This window comes from Perognathus longimembris, chromosome 13 (assembly GCF_023159225.1).
Source record: "Perognathus longimembris pacificus isolate PPM17 chromosome 13, ASM2315922v1, whole genome shotgun sequence".
Classification (NCBI taxonomy): domain Eukaryota; kingdom Metazoa; phylum Chordata; class Mammalia; order Rodentia; family Heteromyidae; genus Perognathus; species Perognathus longimembris.
Genome location: NC_063173.1, coordinates 48,438,118 through 48,460,226, shown reverse-complemented (window position 1 = coordinate 48,460,226; position 22,109 = coordinate 48,438,118). Strand labels below are relative to the sequence as shown.

General features: G+C 38.6%; 1 protein-coding gene across 4 annotated transcripts in view; it reads left to right on the top strand.

The window, feature by feature from the left end:
- Window positions 1-22,109, top strand: part of Ckap5 (cytoskeleton associated protein 5) — a 96,262-nt gene that overhangs the window by 5,524 nt on the left and 68,629 nt on the right. For 3 of the 4 annotated variants that reach the window (XM_048361486.1, XM_048361483.1, XM_048361485.1), the window contains exons 2-4: window positions 14,269-14,362; window positions 16,957-17,150; window positions 17,716-17,922. In XM_048361486.1, the coding sequence (XP_048217443.1) occupies window positions 14,306-14,362; window positions 16,957-17,150; window positions 17,716-17,922 (458 nt within the window). In that variant the 5' untranslated portion in view covers window positions 14,269-14,305. Of the gene's footprint in view, window positions 1-8,197; window positions 8,235-14,268; window positions 14,363-16,956; window positions 17,151-17,715; window positions 17,923-22,109 lie in introns of those variants that run through there. The other variant, XM_048361484.1, reaches the window with a different exon arrangement.

Here is a 22,109-nt window from a genome sequence, read left to right as displayed (position 1 = left end):
CTTTACTTTCTGACAATAGAAGATAATCCTTATTCCCCGTGCAGAGCTAGAATTAGTCATTTCTTCAAGAAATCTTGCTTCTTATTGGAGAATGGTATTAGGAATCAAGGGATAACCACTATGTGTTCTCATTGTTATACAACATTAGGTTCTTTCAACTAATACCTATATTTGAATTTTAAATGTCTCCCAAAGACTCTTAAAGACTTAATATCCTCCTTGGCAACATTGAAAGCTGGTGGAAATTTAAGATGTATGGCCTTAGCCAGGTGTGGTAGCTCATGTCTATGACCTTAGCTACTCAAGAAGCAGAGATTAAATTATAGTTAAAGGCCAGACCAGATAACAAGGCCCTATTTCAATAAATTGTATGTGATATTGTATGCCAGTCATCCCAGCCTCACGGGGAAGCATAAAACAGGAAAATCATAATCTAGGCCCACCTGTGCATAATCATAACTGCAAGACTCTGTACCAAAAATTACTAAAACAAAATGGACTGAATTATGGTTCAAGTGGAAGAGCTTGTACCCAGCAAGTATAAGGCCTTGAGTTCAAAGTCCCAGTAATGCTAACAAACAAGTAAGATGTGGGGCCTAGTGAGAAGTCTTCCAGTCATTGGAAGTATCTCCCTTAAAGGGAATATAGTGGTCCTAAGCCTTCCTTTTTACTTTGCTTCTGGCTATGAGATGAGCAGTTGCATTCTTCTAGGTACTTTTGCCATGATGTGCTTCTGCTATCACATGCAGTTGAGCCAATCCATCATAGATTAAACCGTACAAAACTATATGCCAAAATAAACCTCTTTTCTTTCTGTCTCCTTTTTAAAAAAGTTTTTTTTTCCCTTTATTTTGCAATACTCAGGATTGAACCTAGGGCTCTACACATAGTAGACAAGCATTTTATCATTTAACTGTATCCCCATCCCAACCTTTTTTCTTCATAAGTTTATTTATATCTAGTATTTGTTATAGTAACTGAAAGCTGACTCATAGCACAATGTGTATATATAAGCAAATCTCAGTTATACAGATATATCTATAAATATTTCTGAATATAGCTATCTGTGTTTATATTAATCTAAGCATAAATTCTTACTGATGTCCAACTGAAATCTCACCTTGCTATAAATTTACAATCCAACAGCAGAAAGCCTGACTTCTATCTCGGTTTGGGGATATATGTATAGCCTGATTGTTAATCTGGACTCCTGTAAAAAGCAACTTTATCAACTAGAGTACAGTATATTTGCCCTTTTTTTTTTTTTTGCCAGTCCTGGGCCTTGGACTCAGGGCCTGAGCACTGTCCCTGGCTTCTTTTTGCCCAAAGCTAGCACTCTGCCACTTGAGCCACAGTGCCACTTCTGGCCATTTTCTACATATGTGGTGCTGGGGAATCAAACCCAGGGCTTCATGTATACGAGGCAAGCACTCTTGCCACTAAGCCATATTTACAGCCCTATATTTTCCCTTAACCTTACAAACTGCACTCAACTCATTTCCGAAGTTACTTAGGTCAATACCATTTCCCTACTCCCTTTGGTGAAGTTGTTTCACACACTTGTAATAGAGTTAGATTCTATTTTTGTAGTCTTCATTTTTTTCTGCATCCCCTCAAACTCTTAAATGTCTTCTTAAAATTTGCACACATTCAAGTTCTCTCTTCTAAGAGTGTATATATTTTGACAGATGAGATACATAGTGTCATTTTTCCACCATTATAATACAGAACTACAGTGCATAAAGCTAATTCCCAGGGACACAGAAATGGCATCAAGAAACTGATTACAAAGATGAGTCCAATTACAAAGGCTCATTTATTGTTTTGCCTTATTCTCTGTGCTTTTTGTGTCATATTCAAAAATATTGGCAAGTTTAGTGTCAAATGGAGGAGTAACTTCATTCTTTTGCATGTGGACTTCCAGTTTCCCACTACTATTTGCTAAAAAGACTTTCTTTTCTCAATTGAGTAGTCTTGGCACTATTACTGAAGATGAGTTGACTATATGTGGAACAGTTCATTAATCTACTTATCTTCATGTTAGTATCTTACTGATAGGTATGTGTGTGTTTGGCAATGTTGGGAATTGAACCTAGTTCTTCATGCATGCTAGGCAACCATTCTACCGTAGAACTACACAGACAGTTGATTACGTAGCTTTGCAGTAAGTTTTCAAACCAAAAAGTGTGAGTTCTTTAACTTTGTTTATTTTCAAAATTATTTTGTCTATCCAGGGTCCCTTTAGAATCCATATGATTTTATAGTGACTTTTTGTGCTACTGGGAATTTTAAATGGAAATATTGGATCTGTATGTTGCTTTGGGTGGTATGGACATCATGCAGTATTAAGTTTTCCAAACCATGAACATGGGATGTCTTTCTACTTAGTTACATCTTCCCTAATTTCATTCAGCGGTGTTCTGTAGTTTTTAGTGTAAAGGGGTTTTTGTGTTTTTTTTTAACCTCTTTGGTCAGAGTTATTTATCTCTCATGTATTGTATCCTTTTCTATACTGTCATAAGTTTCTTAGTTACTTTTTTGGATTATTCATTGTTAGTATGTAAAAATATAGTTGATTTTGTGTCCTGCAACTTTGCTGAATTCTTATTTTTTTGTACAATCTTTAATTTTCTTACATGAATTAATTCATCTTTGAAGAGAAATAATTTTGCTGCTTTTCTAATTTGGACAAACTTTATTTCTTATCTTCTCTAAGATTGTTAATCCTATGTTGAGCACAAGTGGCAGAAGCCACTTTCTTGGCTCAGGAAAAGAATTAGTCTTTTATCAGTGTGATAGGTTTTTCCATAATGAATAATATTTTGTTTTGTTTTTACCAACATTGGAGGCTTGAACTGAAGGCCTCATATTTTCTCAGCTTGCTTGTTCTGCTGGACCTTTATCTACTGCTTTGAACCATGTTTCTATCCAGGCTTTTTGTTAGCGCTTTTGAAGATGGAGTCTCATGGACTTTTTTGGTGAGTGTAGCTTCAAACCATAATCCTGTAGATCTCAGCCTCCTAAGTAGTTAGACTGATGGACATTAGCTACTAGTTCCTGGCTAGAGTGCTGTATTTTGTTTGCTTGCTTTGGTAAAAGGGTATTAAATCTTATTAAAGGGCTGGGAATGTGGCTTAGTGGTAGAGTGCTTGCCTAGCATGCATGAGGCCCTGGGTTCAATTCTTCGGTACCATATAAACAAAATGTTAAAAAAAAAAAAAAAAAAAAAAAAGGGCTGGGGATATAGCCTAGTGGCAAGAGAGCCTGCCTCGGATACACGAGGCCCTAGGTTCAATTCCCCAGCACCACATATACAGAAAACGGCCAGAAGGGGCGCTGTGGCTCAAGTGGCAGAGTGCTAGCCTTGAGCGGGAAGAAGCCAGGGACAGTGCTCAGGCCCTGAGTCCAAGGCCCAGGACTGGCCAAAAAAAAAAAAAAAAAAGACAAGCTGGGCACTGGTGGCTCATGCCTGTAATCCATACTTCTGTATGTAGAAGGAGGCTGAAATCTAGATCTGAGGATCACAGTTCTAAGCCAGTCCCTGCGAGACTCTCCAATTAACTATTCAAATCTATTCTTCCACTCCAGGAGTAAATCTTTCTTACTTGATCATTAAGTGTCATTCTTTTAATGTGCTGTTGAATTTGGTTTTCTAGAATTCTACTGAAGATTTTGCATCAGCATTCTTCAGAGACTTTTATCTGTAGTTTTTTCTCCCTTTCTTTATGCTGAGATTTAAACTCAGTGCTTCCCATTTGCTAGGTAAAGCAATCTATACTTTAAGCTAGATTTTCACCCTATAGTTTTAATAGTATCTTTGTTTGGCTTTAGTGTCAGAGTAATGTTGGCCTCTTGATTTTTATTTTTGAAAAATTTGGGGTTACTGATGTTAATTCTTTTGTTTTTAGTAGAATTCTTCACTGAAGTGTATTACTTATTTTGTTTGTTTGTGTCAGAGTCTTCTATGTAGCCTAGTCTGGACTCAAACTCATGATCTTTCTGCCTCAGACTCCTAAGTGCTGGTAGTATGTACCACCATGCCTGGCTAGTGTATCACTTTCAAGTCCCTTTCCAGTAATCATTGATAATAGAATATTCAGGTAGGTGTGGCACCTTGTAAACAAGTCATAGGAAGGCCTGTTCAGAATCTGATACTACCTACTTAGTATAATAAGTTGTATTGGGTGTGCTAAGATGATCAGAAACTCTCCTCAGTACTCTGTATGCAGAAGGAAATAAAATTCAGAATTCTGACTTCCTTGGGTTGGGAATTTAGCTCAGTGTAAGAGCATTTGCAAAGCAAGTGCACGGCCCTGGATTTAGTCCTCTCCTTTGGGGGAGAAAAAGAATTCTGACTTTCTGAATTAGTGTTTTTCATTGTCTAACACATTACTTTCTTTTCTAGACTTAGTAAGCTGATAAATTTTACTTTTCTGAGTAACCTGTTTGAATCCCTACTTTTTTTTTTTGGCCAGTCCTGGGGCTTGGACTCAGGGCCTGAGCACTGTCCCTGGCTTCTTTTTTTTGCTCAAGGCTAGCACTCTGCCACTTGAGCCACAGCGCCACTTCTGGCCATTTTCTGTATATGTGGTGCTGGGGAATCGAACCCAGAGCCTCATGTATATGAGGTAGGCACTCTTGCCACTAGGCCATATCCCCAGCCCCGAATCCCTACTTTTTGACTGCATGTACTACCAGAGCTAAAGTGCTTGAAGAAGGCAAATGACAGTTTATACAAACTATCCTGATTGTCATTACTGATATAATACTAAAATAAAATCAAGCTACCACTTTTAAGGACAAAGTGGTTTTTTTTTTTTTTTGCCACTGTTGCAGTCATCTTAGTACTGAGAAACTTGGTATTGCATGTGTGTTGTGGAGTACTACTTCATAATTTTCAGAGGTAGAAAAGACTTCTTTTTTTTTTGGCCAGTCCTGGGCCTTGAACTCAGGGCCTGAGCACTGTCCCTGGCCTCCTTTTGCTCAAGGCTAGCACTCTGCCACTTGAGCCACAGCGCCACTTCTGGCCATTTTCTGTATATGTGGTGCTGGGGAATCGAACCCAGGGCCTCATGTATATGAGACAGGTACTCTTGCCACTAGGCCATATCCCCAGCCCCAGAAAAGACATTTTTGTTCTTTCTTTCTTTCTTTTTTTTTTTTTTTCCTTGCGTGGGTACTAGAGCTTGAATTTAGGTCTTCAAGCTCAGCATGTTCCCTCATAGCTGGCACTCTACCACTTAAGCCATGCTTCTTTTTTCAGGTTTTGCTGGTTAATTGGAGATAAGAGTCTCTTGAATTTGTCTGCTCAGGCTAACTTGAAACCACAACCCTTAGATCTCCTGCACACTCATTGTTTTATTAGAACACTAAAGCCTCCAAAGATTAGGTAAAATCTCTGGAATTTCACGGGAATGTTTTTTCCTTTCAGGTCTGGGCCCTTCTCAGATTAAAAAAAAAGTTTGAACTGAGTGTGGTAGCACCTGTCTGTAATCTCAGCACTTGGGAGGCTGAGCCAGGAGGATCATGAATTTGAGGCCAGCCTGGGCTACCCACCTCCTCCCCCACAAAATATCTTCCAACACTTCTTGAACACTATAGGAAAAATTTAAATTATAAGATCCCTTAAAGCCCTACCTATGTCTTAGCTACTCAAAAGGATTGAGGCTTAAAGTCAGCCCCAGAAAACAAATCTAAGAGGCTATTATCTCCAATTAACCGGTAAAAAGCTGGAACTGCAAGAGTTGATCAAGTGGTAGAACACCAGCCATGAGTGAAAAAGCCAAATGAGAGCTCAAAGTCCTGAATTTTAATCCAATTACCAGTACTATAAGAACACCTCCTCCCATTTTCAAACCCAAACAATAGTTAATATTAAAAATAATTGTTGGCTGGGCACTGGTGACTCCCACCTGTAATCCTTGCTACTTAGGAGACTAAGATCTGAGGCAAAAAAGCTCTTGGGACCCTTTTCTCCAGTTAACATTCCCCAAAAGCCATAAGTGGAGCTGTGGCTCAAGTAGTAGAGCACTAGACTTGAGCATAAAAGCTCAGCTACGGGCTAGGAATATGGCCTAGTGGCAAGAGTGCTTGCCTTGTATACATGAAGCCCTGGGTTTGATTCCACAGTACCACATATGTAGAAAACGGCCGAAGTGGCACTGTGACTCAGTGGCACTCTGTGGCAGAGTGCTATCCTTGAGCAAAGAGAAGCCAGGGACAGTGCTCAAGCCCTGAGTCCAAGGCCCAGGACTGGCAAAAACAAAAAACAAAAAATAAGAGCTCAGGTACAGCACCCAAGCCCTAAGTTCAAGTCCCAGGACTACTGGGGGGAAAAATTGCACTAGAAATCAGTAGTTATGTTTCTTGGTGTTTGAATTCTCATAATTACTGTGGGCCGCATGTGTAAGGATGTTTCTTATAGTTACTTTGACACTCACTATACTGCTTAGCATTCCCACTCTTGGAATAAAGATTAAAAACTAATGTTTACACTAAAATCTGTATGAGAATGATGATATTTATTTCATAATATGGAAGCCTTTAAATGTCTCCAGCTGGTAAAATAGATATCTAAAATGTGTTTATATTATGTCATGGATACAATTCAACAATAAAAAGAAACTGTCATGACATGTACCTGCATGGATGACCTCAGTTGTTTTTGTTTTTGGTTGTGCTGTGAGGGAGGTGCTTGTGAACATACAGCAGCCATTGCTCTGAGTTGAATTATGCTAAGTGAAAGAATCCAGACCCAAAAGATAGCCTACTGGATGACTATATGTGTTGATGTTAAGATTGTTGAAAGAACGAAACAATAGGAACAGAATACTTACCAGTGGTTGCCTAGGAGTGAGGACAGGAGTTGACTACAAAGATCACAAGGGAATTTTTTGGGCTGATAGAGATTTGTGGTGATGAGGATATAACTCTGTATTTGTCACAACTCATACTTGTATATAAAAACAGTGAATTTTACTATATATCTGTTATAGTTCAATAAATGTGATTTAAGATGAAAGCTCTTAGCTCAGGGAATCTCCCCTCTCCCTCAGTACTCCTTAGTTATTATTGCTTATACATTTAGGAACACTGGAACCTAGGATCAGCCAGTACAAGGAATATTTGCTTTTTAATTTAAAAAGGAATATGGCAGAGGTAGTATTTCTTGGGAATCATAAATATTATTCAATGTATCCAGAATTTTTCTAGGCGTTATTCTAGATGCTTTGTAAATCTAATAGTAAACATTTAATTTCTCTAATAACCTTGAGCCTCTACTATTTTTCTCATATATTCTCATAGAGAAACCCAGAAAGGTAGGAATTTCCCCAAAGCCACAACATCTAATAAATGGCACAATCAGGTTTGAGTTTCTTTTAGCTTTAGAATCAATACTATTAATCACTGTATTTGGCTTTTCTTCATTGAATGTGATTTGATAAATAATTCTGATAGATGCTTAGAACTTTCTTCCCTTACTAGTTATATGTGTATTATTTATTATTCGGTCTTAACATTGACATTACAATGAAGAGATTTTTCTTAAGCACAAGTGCCATCTCTAATACATGAATTTTCCCATTTTCCTTTCCAGGTTCCATTCATGTACATGTGTACTATTTATAAAATTATTCTCAGTAGGGGGAGGGAGGAGGGCATGAGGGACAAGGTAACAAACAGTACAAGAAATGTATCCAATGCCCAACGTATGAAACTGTAACCTCTCTGTACATCAGTTTGATAATAAAAATTTGAAAAAAAAATTATTCTCAGTATTTAGGAAGACTTTACTCCCAGTAATTTATAGAATTATAAATATTTTGTGTCTAGTTTTTTCTCTGTATAGAAAAAAATACCAGGCTGAGAATGTGGCTTAGTGGTAGAGAGCTTGTCTAGCACGCATGAAGCCCTGGGTTCCATGGGCCTGGGTAACATGTAAACAGAAAAAGCTCAAAGTGGCACTGTGGCTCATTTGGTAGAGTCTTGAGCAAAAGCAGCTCAGGGACAGTGACCAGGCCTTGATTTCAAGCCCCAAGACTGGCCAAAAAAAGCCATAACTAAATTAAGAGTAGAGATGTAACTCAGTGATAGAGCATTTACTGTGAAACAGTGCTCTGGGTCCAATACCAGCACCAAAAATAATAACTAATTATTATTAATGATAATAATTAAAGTGTTTTTCTCTGATTTTTAGTTCACTAAAAAACACACCACTGGATATTCATTTATGTGTGTATCTATGCTTATTTAGATCATATAAATTACCAAAAAAAGTTATATAACAGCTTTCTGTTATATAATGACCATGTCTTTTGTAATCAGTATTTGTTGAGTACTTACTTTGCTTAACACAATGGAAAAAAAGATAATTAAGATATTTTCCAGCCCTTGCTGCACTCAAAACTTGACCTACAAACCTCACTCATGGGTGGACTTAATTGGGGCTGCCTTCAAACTGTGGTCCTTAAATCTCAGCCTCCTGTGTAGCTAGAATTACACATATGAGCCACCAGCTCCTACCTTTCTGTGCTTGTCTATCCCCCTGGAGGGGGATTAGGATTGTGACATTGGAAACTGGTCCTTTCCTTTGTCACTGGAGCATTATACTCGAAATAAGTCCACCCAACTTCAATAGTCTTCCTAGTTAGTTTATCCTTAATTTACCTTAGAAAACTTGTAGACTGGATGTAGCACCCTGACGCTTGCAAATCTCTGATTGAAGGTTCTATATGTTGCTGCCCCTTTAAGCCTCTGATGAGCATGCTGAGGGCCCTTCGTGTGCTTTAGTTCCTGCCCAAAGGATGTGTTTCCAAGCAGCCAGCCTTACCAAAGTTTCTGGCTCCTTTCCACCGGCTGCCGAAGGATCAGCAGGAATTGGACAGTAGTGCCCAGACCCCTCCCTGCCAAGGGAGCATAAGTGTCAGACTGGGAATGAGGGGCAAGCATCTTATACCTGTGTTCCTGTATCCCTGTGCTAGAAATCCTGGTGGACAGTCCCAGAGACTTCTCTGGCCTATCAGGCTAAGGCTTTGAAAAAGTATAAACAATGCTGGCTACAGGAAGCTAAAGCCTGGACATCTGCTCTACTTATGAGTAGTGACAGCAGCCCTGGGGTGCTAGTTTGGATATGCAGTGGGTGAGCATTGCCTACAACCTGGTATTGCCATAGCTTGGTTCCTCTTTATAGTGAGGAAAGAATTGTTTTTACCCAAGTATAGCTGATTTGGAGACCTTGAGTAGTATCATTGGGATGAGTAAGCATAAAGTTTTCAGCCTCCTTGGTACAGTTGAGCTGTATCTCGAAAAGTTGACCTAATTTACAGCCAGTTTAGCTTTCTATCTCCCTAGAGGCCTGTGTTGGTATTTGGTCCCCCCTTTGGAAACATTGACAGTGGTCATCTATTAGAGTCCAGTTTAACCTTCTTTCCTGCTGATAGAATAGCACAATGTGAAAGACAGAGCTCTTTACTCTGTCTCTGAGGGAATATGTGGGAGGCCTCTGTCCTAGAACAAGGAAAGCAAATACACCAAAATTTGTTAAGATAACCTTCTAGGGAAGTAGTTCAGATTCCTAGTCCCCTGATAATACACAATATGCCAGCAAGAGGATAGCATTTGTCTTTTCATTATAATGGGGAGTACCTAGAGGCAGTGGAGGTTTTGTTTTAATGAAGGAAAGACTTGGCTTTTTTTTTTCTACCTGCTAGATTTTACTTACTCATAGTCTGTGATAGCTACATAATTGTTATGCTACTTTAATCCAGTTGTCTCTCCTGGACACAGTTTAATAAATTTCTCATCATGCATTGTTTTATTTCATTACTACTCTGTGTGTGGGTGTGGGTGTGGGTGTGGTGTTTTACTTGAGCCCATCATCACACATAATTATTGGTCATTTAAGAAATTTTGTTTGAGATGGATATGGGTATGTTGTCCATGTTGCCCCCAAACATCCAGGCTCAAATGATCTCCTGCCTCCACCTCCTATGTAGCTGAGAATAGCATGGGTTACCTTTAGACTATGAGAATACAGGAATTTTAAATGAAAGGCTACCATACTTGAACCCTTGGGTGGTTGGGGAGAAGACTATGAAGCTGGAAGCTGTCTAGTTCTAAGCCCAGCCCTAATATTGCTCATGTGATCTCTTTGTGTTTTACTTTTAGTGGGTTGGAGAATGAGAAAATGCTTGATTTCTGTGGCTACGTTTTATGATAGGACATGGTACATATTTAATAGGAAATTTGTTATTCAACCACTAAGCTGAGAAGTTAATATGGATTTTATTCTATGTTTTACCTTAATGTATAACCTTGAAAACAATTCTTAGCCTCTAATCTAGAAATAAACAATTACATCTCACCCTTTTTCAGTAGCAGTGTGTACTATATGACATTCGAGGTCTTTGGAGCCATTATTAGATAGGTCAGTAGTATAAACTGATCATGTTTCTGTAGAAATTGTAGCTAGTTTCTTTGCTTTTGCCTCCATTTTAGATTGAAGCAAAAGCTCTCGATAATTGTGACTATTTTAGTAGGGATTGGGACATAAGAACCATAGCAAGCATCATATATAGTTCAGATTAATTGTACTAATGCTTCTCTTTGTTGGCAGTCTTATTTTCCAACAAAGACATTAAATCATGCTGTTTAATAAAAACCTTAAGTTTTTTTCTGTTTATGTTTATAAAATCCAGACTCCTCTGTTTATTCCTGATCTACATTTCTATTTCTTTTTTTTTTTTTTTTTTTTTTTTGTCCAGTCCTAGGCCATGAACTCAGGGCCTGAGCACTGTCCCTGGCTTCTTTTTTGCTCAAGGCTAGCACTCTGCCACTTGAGCCACAGCGCCACTTCTGGCCATTTTCTGTATATGTGGTGCTGAGGAATCGAACCCAGGGCCTCATGTATACGAGGCAAGCACCTTTGCCACTAGGCCATATTCCCAGCCCCTGATCTACATTTCTAAACACTTGAAGATCATATTTCGGAAGTCTAAAACCAGACTCCTATTCCCAGTTTCTCCTCTTCTCCCCATGTACAAATAACTCAAAACTCCTTTCCTTAACTGCTAGACTGGGACTGGAGCCTTCTGTTCCCCATCAGACTTACCCTCTACTTGCACCTTCTTAGTTACAAGGTGTTATTTTTCTCCTCTCTCCCTCTTCCCACTCCTCCCACTCCCCCCTTTCTTCCCCTCCCAGAACTAGGGGCTTGAATTTCCAACCTTGTTGGAGAAGTACTCTGCCACTCGAATCACATCTCCAACTTGGCTGGCTTTGAACCATGGTCCTCCTACCTATGCCTCCTGCATTGTTGAGATTACATGCATATACCACCATGCCTGGCTTATTTGTGAGATGTGGTTTTCCTTATTGCCTTGGCTGGCTTTGAACTTTGATCCTTTCCAAGTAACAGGGGTTGTAGGTGTGCCCCTCCTTTACTTCTATTTTTTGGGGAAAAAAAATATCACATCTCTTATTGAAACATTCATCATTGAGTTCAGATACCATCTTTTTTGTGATGTTGACTAGTAGTTAGCTCACTGGTGATTAATGGCATCTTCAAACTCCCTTTATATCTCCTTGAACTCATCTTTATCTCTTCCTTCTATGGAATTTTCATATTATGACCATTTGTTTACATGTCTTATTTGTACTATTGTAAACTCTTTGAAGACATTATAGTTTACTCATAGGAAGACAGTGAATGAGTGAGTATTTTTGGTAAAGTTGCGTGAGTAATCCCTTATTAAATCTCGTTATTATTTAAGAAGAATCTAACCTTTACAATTAACCCATTCTTACCTCCTCTGGACTTTGGTTAGTAAACTTTGTTAGTTCTTATGTTCTTTTATGATTTCTTAATTAGTGTGTATTAATTGTACAATTCTGTTTTGTTTTGTTTTTTTCCCAGTACTGGGGTTTGAACTCAGAGATCACACTTTCTTGGCTTGCTCACTTAGCTGCTACTCTGCCACTTGAGCCACATCCCCAATAAACTTGCTTATTTGTAGACTTTTCTGCCTAAGCTGGCATCATAATACTAGCCTTCAACTAGCCTTCAGATCTCAGCCTCCTAAGTAGCTGGATTATAGGAATGAGCCACCGGTGCCTATCTAATTTCGTTAGCCTTTTTTCTTTCTTCTTTTTAAAAAAATTAATTAATATGATGGAATCTTTGTGTAGGTTCTATTTGCATTTTCTTTATGGATAAGAATAATGAATATTTCTTCATGTATCTCTTGACCATTTGTATTTTTCTTCAAGAACTGTATTCAGTTCGTTGGTCCATTTATTAATTGGGTCCCATGCTCTCTTACTGTTTAATTTTTTTGAGCTCTTGGTATGGTCTGGACACTATCTTTTATCTGTTGAGTAGCTTGAGAAGATTTCCCATTCTGAGGGCTGTGTCTTTGTTCTGGAAATTTTGTTTCTTTTGCTATGTAAAATTTTTAATTTGATACAGTTCTACTTGTTCATTTTTTTCTGAGCTGTAGAGTCATAATTCAGAAAATAATTGCCCCAAGTTGTGGTGCTTTCCCTTTGTTTTCCAGTAGTAATTTAAAAGTTTCTGATCAGCCAGGTGCCAGTGACTCGTGCCTATAATCCTAGCTACTCAATGCTGAGATCTGAGAGTCGTGATTTGAAGCCAGCCTAGGCAGCAAAGTCCATGAGATTCTTCAGTTAACCACAAAAAAAGCTTAGAAGTGGAGCTGTGGCTCAGTTGGTAGAGCACTAGCCTTGAACTCCATTTGGAGTTGAACTTTTGGTAAAGTAAGAGGGAGTAGTCTAGTTTCCATCTCCTGCAAGTAGATAACTAGTTTTCTCAATACTGTTTGTTGAAAAGCTGTCCTTTTTTCTGTTGTATATGATTTGATTTGTTTTCTGTTGTATTTGTCAGAAAATAAATGACTGTAGCTGTGTGGTTTTATTTCTAGGCTTTCTGTTCTATTCCATTGGTCTTATGTATGTCTTTTTAACAATAGCATGCTGGTTTTGTTATCATGGCTCTGTCATATAATTTGAAGTCCAGAATTATGATCACCTCTATCTAGCATTACTCTTTCTGCTCAGTATAACTCTTGCTATTCAGAGTTGTTGGTCTTTCTATATGAACTTTAGGATTGATTTTTCTTTTCTGCAATTTTTTTTTTAATTGAGGTAGGTGCTAGAGGCTCTTGCCTGTAATTCTAGCTACTCAGGAGGCTGCAATCAGGATTTTGATTCAAAACCAGCCTGAGCAGACAAATCTGAGAGACTGTTACCCTCAATTAACCAGAAAAAAAAAAAGAGAGAAAAAAGCAGGAAGAAGAGTTAGGCTAAAGTGGTAGAATGCTAGCCTTGAGCACAAACAGTAAGTACAAGGCCCTGAGTGCAAGCCCTAGTACCGGCCTATAATAACTAATACAGACACACACGTATACCAGATATTGTATATTTTCACTTCATATGTGATCATTATACCTAAAAGACATACTTATCATGGCTAGTGGCATACATTTGTATTTATACCTATCTATGTAAATATAGATTTAGATAAATGTAAAACCTAACTAAAAGACTACTTCGAAAAGGAAGGGGAGGGCTGGGGATATAGCCTAGTGGCAAGAGTGCCTGCCTCGGATACACGAGGCCCTAGGTTCGATTCCCCAGCACCACATATACAGAAAACGGCCAGAAGTGGCGCTGTGGCTCAAGTGGCAGAGTGCTAGCCTTGAGCGGGAAGAAGCCAGGGACAGTGCTCAGGCCCTGAGTCCAAGGCCCAGGACTGGCCAAAAAAAAAAAAAAAAAAAAGGAAGGGGAAAGGGAAAAAGAAAGAGTAAATAATTTTGAAATACTTTGCAGCTGTATATGAAAACTGTTGATGAGTAAGATATTGGGAAAGAGAAACAGTTTGGGAGAGTACTAGCTGGAGGAGGTTGTGTTAACAGAGAGTATGAATATAGTGTGTTCAAAGTGAATGGTTTACTGGTATAAAAGCAGAACAGTGAAACCTGTTAAAATTGTTTTAGGAAGGGACTAAGTGATAGGATGGGACTGGAAAATATTGTATACAAGAGTGTAAATGTCACAATGAAATTCCTCTCTGTATTACTCATGTATACTAATAAATATTGTCCTTAATGGAATTAAGTAGGTATCCTATGAGAGAATGGGCTTTTTTACTCTTGTTAATACATGCATTATAAAAGAATCTTAAAAGTCTTCTGATTTCTTAAAAGATTACCTGATTGCTAGAGTTAATAGGTACCTACTTTTATCTGACAGGAACTACTATTAATTCCAAGGAAAAACTGGAAGCACAATGGGAGATGACAGCGAATGGTTGAAACTGCCGGTGGATCAGAAATGCGAGCACAAAGTAAGGCTTTTCTGCAATTTAAATTTCAGTATCATTGGTTTGTTTTCTCAGCCAGTTACATTATTGCCTTATTCAGACATATTGTGATTTTTAAAAACACTAAAGCCTTCTTAAATACTGTTATTTTATGTCATTAAAAATAGGTCAATGTAAAAAGTTTTTTTTAATCTCTGGAAAAATCCAAATATGAAGTGAAAGTGCTTTTAACTTTAAGAAGTGACTTCCTACGGATTTTTTTTGGCCAGCCTGGCACTTGAACTCGGCCTGAGCACCGTCCCTGAGCTTCTTTTGCTCAAGGCTAGCACTCTTACTACTTGAGCCACAGTGTCACTTCTGGCTTTTTCTGTTATGTGGTGCTAAGGAATTGAACCCAGGGCTTCATGCATGCAAGGCAAGCACTCTACCACTAAACTACATTCCCAGCCCTTCCTAGGTGATTTTATCATAAGTGATACCACCCTTGGGCATTTACCCATAGCATTCCAAATCAGAGTAGAGAAGACACTTGCACATCCATGTTCATTGTTATACTGTCCACATAGCCCATTTATGGAAACAGTCCAGATACCTTATAATGAATGAGTGGATCAAGAAAATATGAGTGTAGGGCTGGGGATATAGCCTAGTGGCAAGAGTGCCTGCCTCGGATACACGAGGCCCTAGGTTCGATTCCCCAGCACCACATATACAGAAAATGGCCAGAAGCGGCGCTGTGGCTCAAGTGGCAGAGTGCTAGCCTTGAGCGGGAAGAAGCCAGGGACAGTGCTCAGGCCCTGAGTCCAAGGCCCAGGACTGGCCAAAAAAAAAAAAAAAGAAAAGAAAATATGAGTGTGTGTGTGTGTGTGTGTGTGACTTTTACTTACCCATTCAGGATAATAATACTATGTAATTTACCGGGGAAAGGTATGGACCTGGAAAATATTATGTTAAGTGAAGTAAGTCAGGCTCAGATGTAGAAGTTAGATCTAAGTTATAAACATATGAAACATAGACAGGTCATATGCATGTATACACAAACAAAATGACTAAGTATAGTATATGCAGGGGAGAATTCCAGTAGTGTAACTGCTTTGAACTACTAATTTACAGTTTAACAAAATGAATACTAAGAAGCTGACATGTTTTATCAAGTTATAGGAAAGTCAAGGTAAGAATGGCAGATGAATGGAGAGCAAGGGTTGGGCAAATGTAGTCATAATCAGTGTACATATGTAAAAATAGAACCAGCTTGGTTCAAGGTGGGCTTCAGAGAGATGGAGAGAATGATGGACGAGATGATGTTAATCAAGATGCATGGCACTCATAAACTGACATGTTGGATTGAAATCCCCTTGTACAACTCTTTTTGGGGTTTATTTTTATTTTTTATCTTTTTTCTTTATTGTCAAAGTGAAGTACAGAGGGGTTACAGTTTCATATGTAAGGCAAGTACATTTCTTATCCAACTTGTTACTTCCTTCCTCATTTCCCCTGCCTCCCCCCTTCCTATTGCTGTTGCAGTGGTTTGTCTTTTTATCCTTTGTCCCTTGATTTTGGTATTCCCTTTCCCTTCCCTAGTTCCAATACACGTATATACAGTATCCAGGGTTGTGCAACTTCTTAAAGATAATAAACAATAATTAATTTAAAACAATTTATGGAGAGCTGGTGGCTCAAGCCCAAAACTAGTTACTTAGGAGGTAGAGGATAGCAGTTCAAGGTTATTGTCAGCATATCTCTCATCTTTCTCTCAGACAGGATTTCGTTGAGTAGTTCAGACTAGCTTCAAAATCACTGTATAATCTAGGTTGTCTTCAAACTTATCCTACTCCCTCAGTTTCCTAAGTGCTGGAAGCTGTGTCATCTACCTAGCTTTATCAATGAAGTCTCTTTCTTGTTTATTTTTGTTGTTGTTTTGTGTGATAGAACTGGGGCTTGAACTCTGGGCCTGGGCACTGTCCCGTACTTTTCATTCAAAGCCAGCATTCTACCATTTGAGCCACAGCTCTACTTCCCTGGCCATCAGTATAATTTCTCCTGTTTGAATTGGTGTGTGTGTGTGTGTGTGTGTGTGTGTGTGTGTGTGTGTGTGTGTGTGATAGTATAATAATACCTGGATACAAGCTGGGCACCAGTGGTAATCCTAGCTACTCTGGAGGCTGAAATCTGAGGAATTCAGTTTAATGCCACCCTGGGCAGGAAAATCAATGAAACTCTCATCTCCAATTAACCATCAGAAAAACAGAAGTGGCACTGTGGCTCAAGTGGTAGAGTGCTAGCCTTGAGCTGAAGAGCTCAGGGACAGTACCCAGGTCGAGAGTTCAAGCCCCACTACCGACAATAAATAAAGCCTGGATAAAAAGTAAATAAAATGCATTTATATTGTATAATTACTAAGAATTTTAGATAACCTTAGTAAAGCATTCATTAGAAGTTTTTTTACTAATCTTTTTTGAAAACTGTTTCTTTAACTCTTTTTAATCAGTTAGTCTGCAGACATTGGGTTTATTATTTAAATTACCTAGTGTGGGGATGTACTCATTTTTTTATCTTTTCTCCTCCAGAATATTAATAGATAATATATTTATGCTTTGTTTCAAATACTTTTCTTTTAGTTGTGGAAAGCAAGATTAAGTGGATATGAAGATGCCCTGAAGATCTTCCAGAAAATAAAGGATGAAAAGAGCCCAGAATGGTCCAAATTTTTAGGATTGATTAAAAAATTTGTTACGGATTCCAATGCAGTGGTTCAGTTGAAAGGACTAGAAGCTGCACTTGTTTATGTTGAAAATGCTCATGTAGCAGGAAAGTAAGTAGTTTTATCACTGTTCTGATAAAAAAAAAAAAAAAAAAACCTTGACTGGTACTAAGAGAGTAATTTTTGAATGTTTTTAGATCCTTAGTTGTGAGCAGCTTTAGAATATACTCATTTTCATTGGGCACTGGTGGCTTACACCTATCATTCAAGATACTCAGAAGGCTGATATCTGAGGATAGTGATTCAAAAGCAGCCTGGTCAGGAAAGTCTGTGAGGGTTTTTTTTGTTTGTTTGTTTTTTGTTTTTTGTAGTGGGGTTTGAATTCTTGGCCTGGATTCTCTCCTTGAGCTTTTCAGCTCAAGTGAACCACAGTGCCACTTTCAGTTTTCTGAGGGTTAATTGGAGATAAGTGTCTCAAGGACTTTCCTGCCTGGGCTGGCTTTGAACGGTGATGCTCAGATCTCAGCCTCCTGAGTAGCTAGGGTTACAGGTGTGAGACACTGGCGCCCAGCCTGTGAGACTCTTAATGTACTTTACATCCCCTTTCAAAACATCTTTCCTACTGTTTCTACTAAATTGTGTCCTTTGTTTGTGGTGTTGATTGTTTATATTACAGAACCACAGGAGAAGTTGTGTCAGGTGTTGTAAGTAAAGTGTTCAATCAACCTAAAGCCAAAGCCAAGGAGCTGGGCATAGAGATCTGTCTTATGTACATAGAAATTGAGAAGGGAGAGGCTGTGCAAGAAGAACTACTGAAAGGCCTGGACAATAAGAACCCGAAGATCATAGTGGCCTGTATAGAGACACTGAGGAAAGCCTTAAGGTAAGATACTTTATGCTTTAGTTTTGTTATAGTGTATCAATTGAGTTTCAGGTATAGATGGAAATAGAAACTGCTAAACTTGCCTGGGCATGCTATCACACCAGGGAAAAAAGTAAAAGTGTTCCTTAAATGTGGCCCTTGGCATTGAGTAATTTTTAGCCTTCAAGTGTATTATATATTACTTTCTTTAAATCTCATTCTTGTAAAGGTAAACAGCAGAGTCATTGTAATCTGTTTTCAGATTGAAAATTGACATGTAAGCATTTTCTCTTGTTATCCTCGGTATATATGCTCATAAAGACATAGTTTGTTGGCTAAAGCAAACTATTGACAAAGTAAACCTTATTTATAATAATAAAGCCCTTGTTTTTCTGAGACAGAGTCTCACTATTATATCTTAGGCTGGCCTTGAACTCTAGATCCTTCTGCCTCAACCTCCTGAGTGCTCAGATTAAAAGGATATACCACCATGCCTGGTATATTAAGTTATTTTCAATTCTATAATTTCTTATTGTTTGGCATTGATGTTTTTTATTAATATGATTTCAGGACAAGTGACTGAAAATTAGATAAATCACTATTTTATTCTAATTATACCTTAGTCTTCTAATGTGATATCCTCTCTCCAGTTATTGGCCATGTTAAATACTTTAGTGTGTGTGAAGGGGTACTGGAATCCAGGGACTTGTGTATCTGCATTATCTACTTTAGAAAGAACTTCTAGTGTGTGTGTGTAAGCTTAGAAAGAATTGGCTTACCAAAACAGGGCTGGGAGAAATAGAGAAGGGAAAAAGAGTGATATATCATCCCCACTCAACTAACTCTCTTGCAGTTTTATGTATGATCTATGTCTTGGAGAAAATGTTTATTTTATGTGCAAGTATCAGCCTTCTTGTTTTGTTTTTTTTTTTTTTTTGGTCAGTCCTGGGGCTTGGACTCAGGGCCTGAGCACTGTCCCTGGCTTGTTTTTGCTCAAGGCTAGCACTCTTCCACTTCAGCCACAGCGCACTTCTGGCCATTTTCTGTATATGTGGTGCTGGGGAATTGAACCCAGGGCCTCATGTATAGGAGGCAAGCACTCTTGCCACTAGGCCATATCCCCAGCCCAGTATCAGCCTTCTTGATTTTTGTTGAAACTCGCTTTTTTATGTCTTAAATGTTTTCATTGTCTTTTACTTAGTTTTGAATGTTCTGTTATAAAATTTGACTTTTATCTGGATTCTTTTTTTTTTTTTTTTTTGCCAGTCCTGGGCCTTGGACTCAGGGCCTGAGCACTGTCCCTGGCTTCTTTTTGCTCAAGGCTAGCACTCTGCCACTTGAGCCACAGCGCTACTTCTGGCCATTTTCTATATATGTGGTGCTGGGGAATCGAACTCAGGGCTTCAGGTATACGAGGCAAGCGCTCTTGCCACTAGGCCATATTCCCAGCCCCTTATCTGGATTCTTGTATGATAACAGTTTGTCTGTTTCTGGCCTACTTGTTACATTACAGCAGGCACGTATTTTTTTGAACAGTAAATAATATTCTTATTCTATCATCTTAGAAATTTAATGAATTAACTTAGTTATCAGAACTGTGCTTGTATCAGCAGGCCAATTTGTCCTGAATAAGATAAAAATGTATGTTTTATTATAATTTACCTTTAAATTAAAATGATCTAGTCTTGTATATTGTATGTCATTTCATCTTGAAGCAACTGGGAGAGTAAGGATAGGAAAAGAACAAATTAATTCTGTCTTATGTTGGTACTATCATCATCATTATCATTTGTTCTGCTGCAGATCAGTTCTCTAAAACTGAATTACATCCATAGATCCATAGTCCTGTCTTCCTTGTTGATGTTATTTTGACCATCCCTGTATGATTGTTTATTTGTCCTAAAGCATTTTAGAATCTAGTAGAACTAGGTAAGTCTATAGGCCCTTGAGGCCAAATTCTTAGTTCTTTAAATAATAGCTTTAAGAGACCAGAAATAATAATAATAATAATCTTCTCCTCCTCCTTCTTCTCCTTCTCCTTGTCTTTCTCCTTCTCCTTCTCCTTCTTCTCCTTCTCCTTCTCCTTCTCCTTCTTCTTCTCCTTCTTCCTTTGCCAGTCCTGAAGCTTGAATGTAGGGCCTGGGCACTGTCCCTGATCTTCTTTTGCTCAAGGCCAGCACTGTGCCACTTGAGCCACAGGGCCACTTTCAGCTGCTTCTGTTTATGTAGTACTAAGGAATTGAACCCAGGGCTTCATGTATGCTAGGCAAGCACTCTACCAGTAAACCACATTCCCAGCCCCGAGACCAGAAATAGTCTTGTCCCTAGAACCAGCTTCTAGAAAGAATCCTTTCATTTTGTTTCCCCTGTAGTAATAAGTGTGTTAAAATTAGGTTTTGTTTCATTACCTATTTTTTTTGTAGACTTGTCTTCAGCAGTAGGCTCAGATGATACAGAAACAAAAAGAATGAAATAATAAACAGTAATAATGTTAGGAAAAAGTTTTTAGTTTCTTTTTGTCTAAATGAAGAGAAGAAACTAAATGTTAGGGGCTGTAGGCACTATATTAAGTAACACTGAAACAAACTAAAGTAAGATCACGATAATGTCTTATTTTTCCTTTAGTCTTGGGGTCTAACTAAGATAAGTCAAATTTCTTTTCCAGATGTGTAAAGTACATTTTAAAGGAAATCTTGGTGGTCATCTGGTTTATTTTCATGGTATGGTATCTCTATTTGAACATGATCAGATACCTTATTAAAAATCACTTTATAAAGGAAATGTTTTCACAGTTTAATCTGCTGGTCTACTTCTTATTATTGAATAGTTTTGTTACATTTATGCAAATGAAATAACTTGTGCATATTAGTTAACACATTAACAATATATTCAGCTGAGCATAATGGTGAACACCTATAATAATCCCAGCAGTTGGGAGGCTGAGCCAAGATGATTTCAGATTAATGGCCAGTTTGAGCTACATAAGAAACCCCACCTCAAAAAATGAAAAAGGCTGGGTGCTGGAAGCTCATGCTTGTAATCCTAGCTACTCAGGAGGCTGAGATCTGAGGATCCTGGTTCAAAGCCAGCCCAGGCAGGAAAGTATGTGAGTATCTTCAATTAACCACCAGAAAACATGAAATAGAGTTATGGCTCAAAGTGGTAGAATGCTAGCCTTGAGCTAAAGAGCTCAGGGACAGTACATAGGCCCTGAGATCAAGCCCCATGACAAACAAAAATATAAAAATATATAACAAAGAAAGCTACTACTTTTTAGTTGGGAACTTGGAAAATATAATACTTGGGCTGGGGATATGGCCTAGTGGCAAGAGTGCTTGCCTCGTATACATGAGGCCCTAGGTTCAATTCCCCAGCACCACATATACAGAAAATGGCCAGAAGTGGCGCTGTGGCTCAAGTGGCAGAGTGCTAGCCTTGAGCAAGAAGAAGCCAGGGACAGTGCTCAGGTCCTGAGTCCAAGCCCCAGGACTGGCCAAAAAAAAAAAAAAGGAAAATATAATACTTGGCAGATACAGAAAGTTAAATATTCTTTCTTTTTCTCTCTGTGTGTGTGTGTGTGTGTGTGTGTGTGTGTGTGTGCGCGCGTGCGTGTGCGCGCGCACCTAAGTGCATTTGTTCTGGTCCTAGGGGTTGATTTCAGGTCCTGGGCACTATCTCTAAGATTTTTCACTCAAGACTAGAGCTCTACCACTTGACCCACAGCTCCTTTTCCAGCTTTTTTTTTTTTTTTTTTTTTTGCCAGTCCTGAGGCTTGCACTCAGGAGCTAAGCACTATCCCTGGCTTCTTTTTGCTCAAGGCTGGCACTCCACCACTTGAGCCACAGGGCCCCTTCTGGCTTTTTTCTATGTATGTGGTACTGAGGAATTGAACCCACGGCCTCAAGTATGTGAGGCAAGTACTCTACCAGTAGGCTATATTCCCAGCCCCTTTTCCAGCTCTTATGCTGGCAAATTGGAGCTTCCTGGCTGGGCTGACTGTTAACCACAATCCTCAGAACTCAGCCTTCTTAGAAACGAGAATTATAGGTGTGAGGTACCAGTGCTCAGCTAGACATGCTTTCTTTTTAAATAATGTGAGAATACAATTGTTTTTCCCATAGAAAACACTGAGTCAAAGAAAGTTAAATTGCCAAGAGTTACAGTATGATAGTTGCAAAGAATGAAATGCACATTGCCAGGATTTGTGG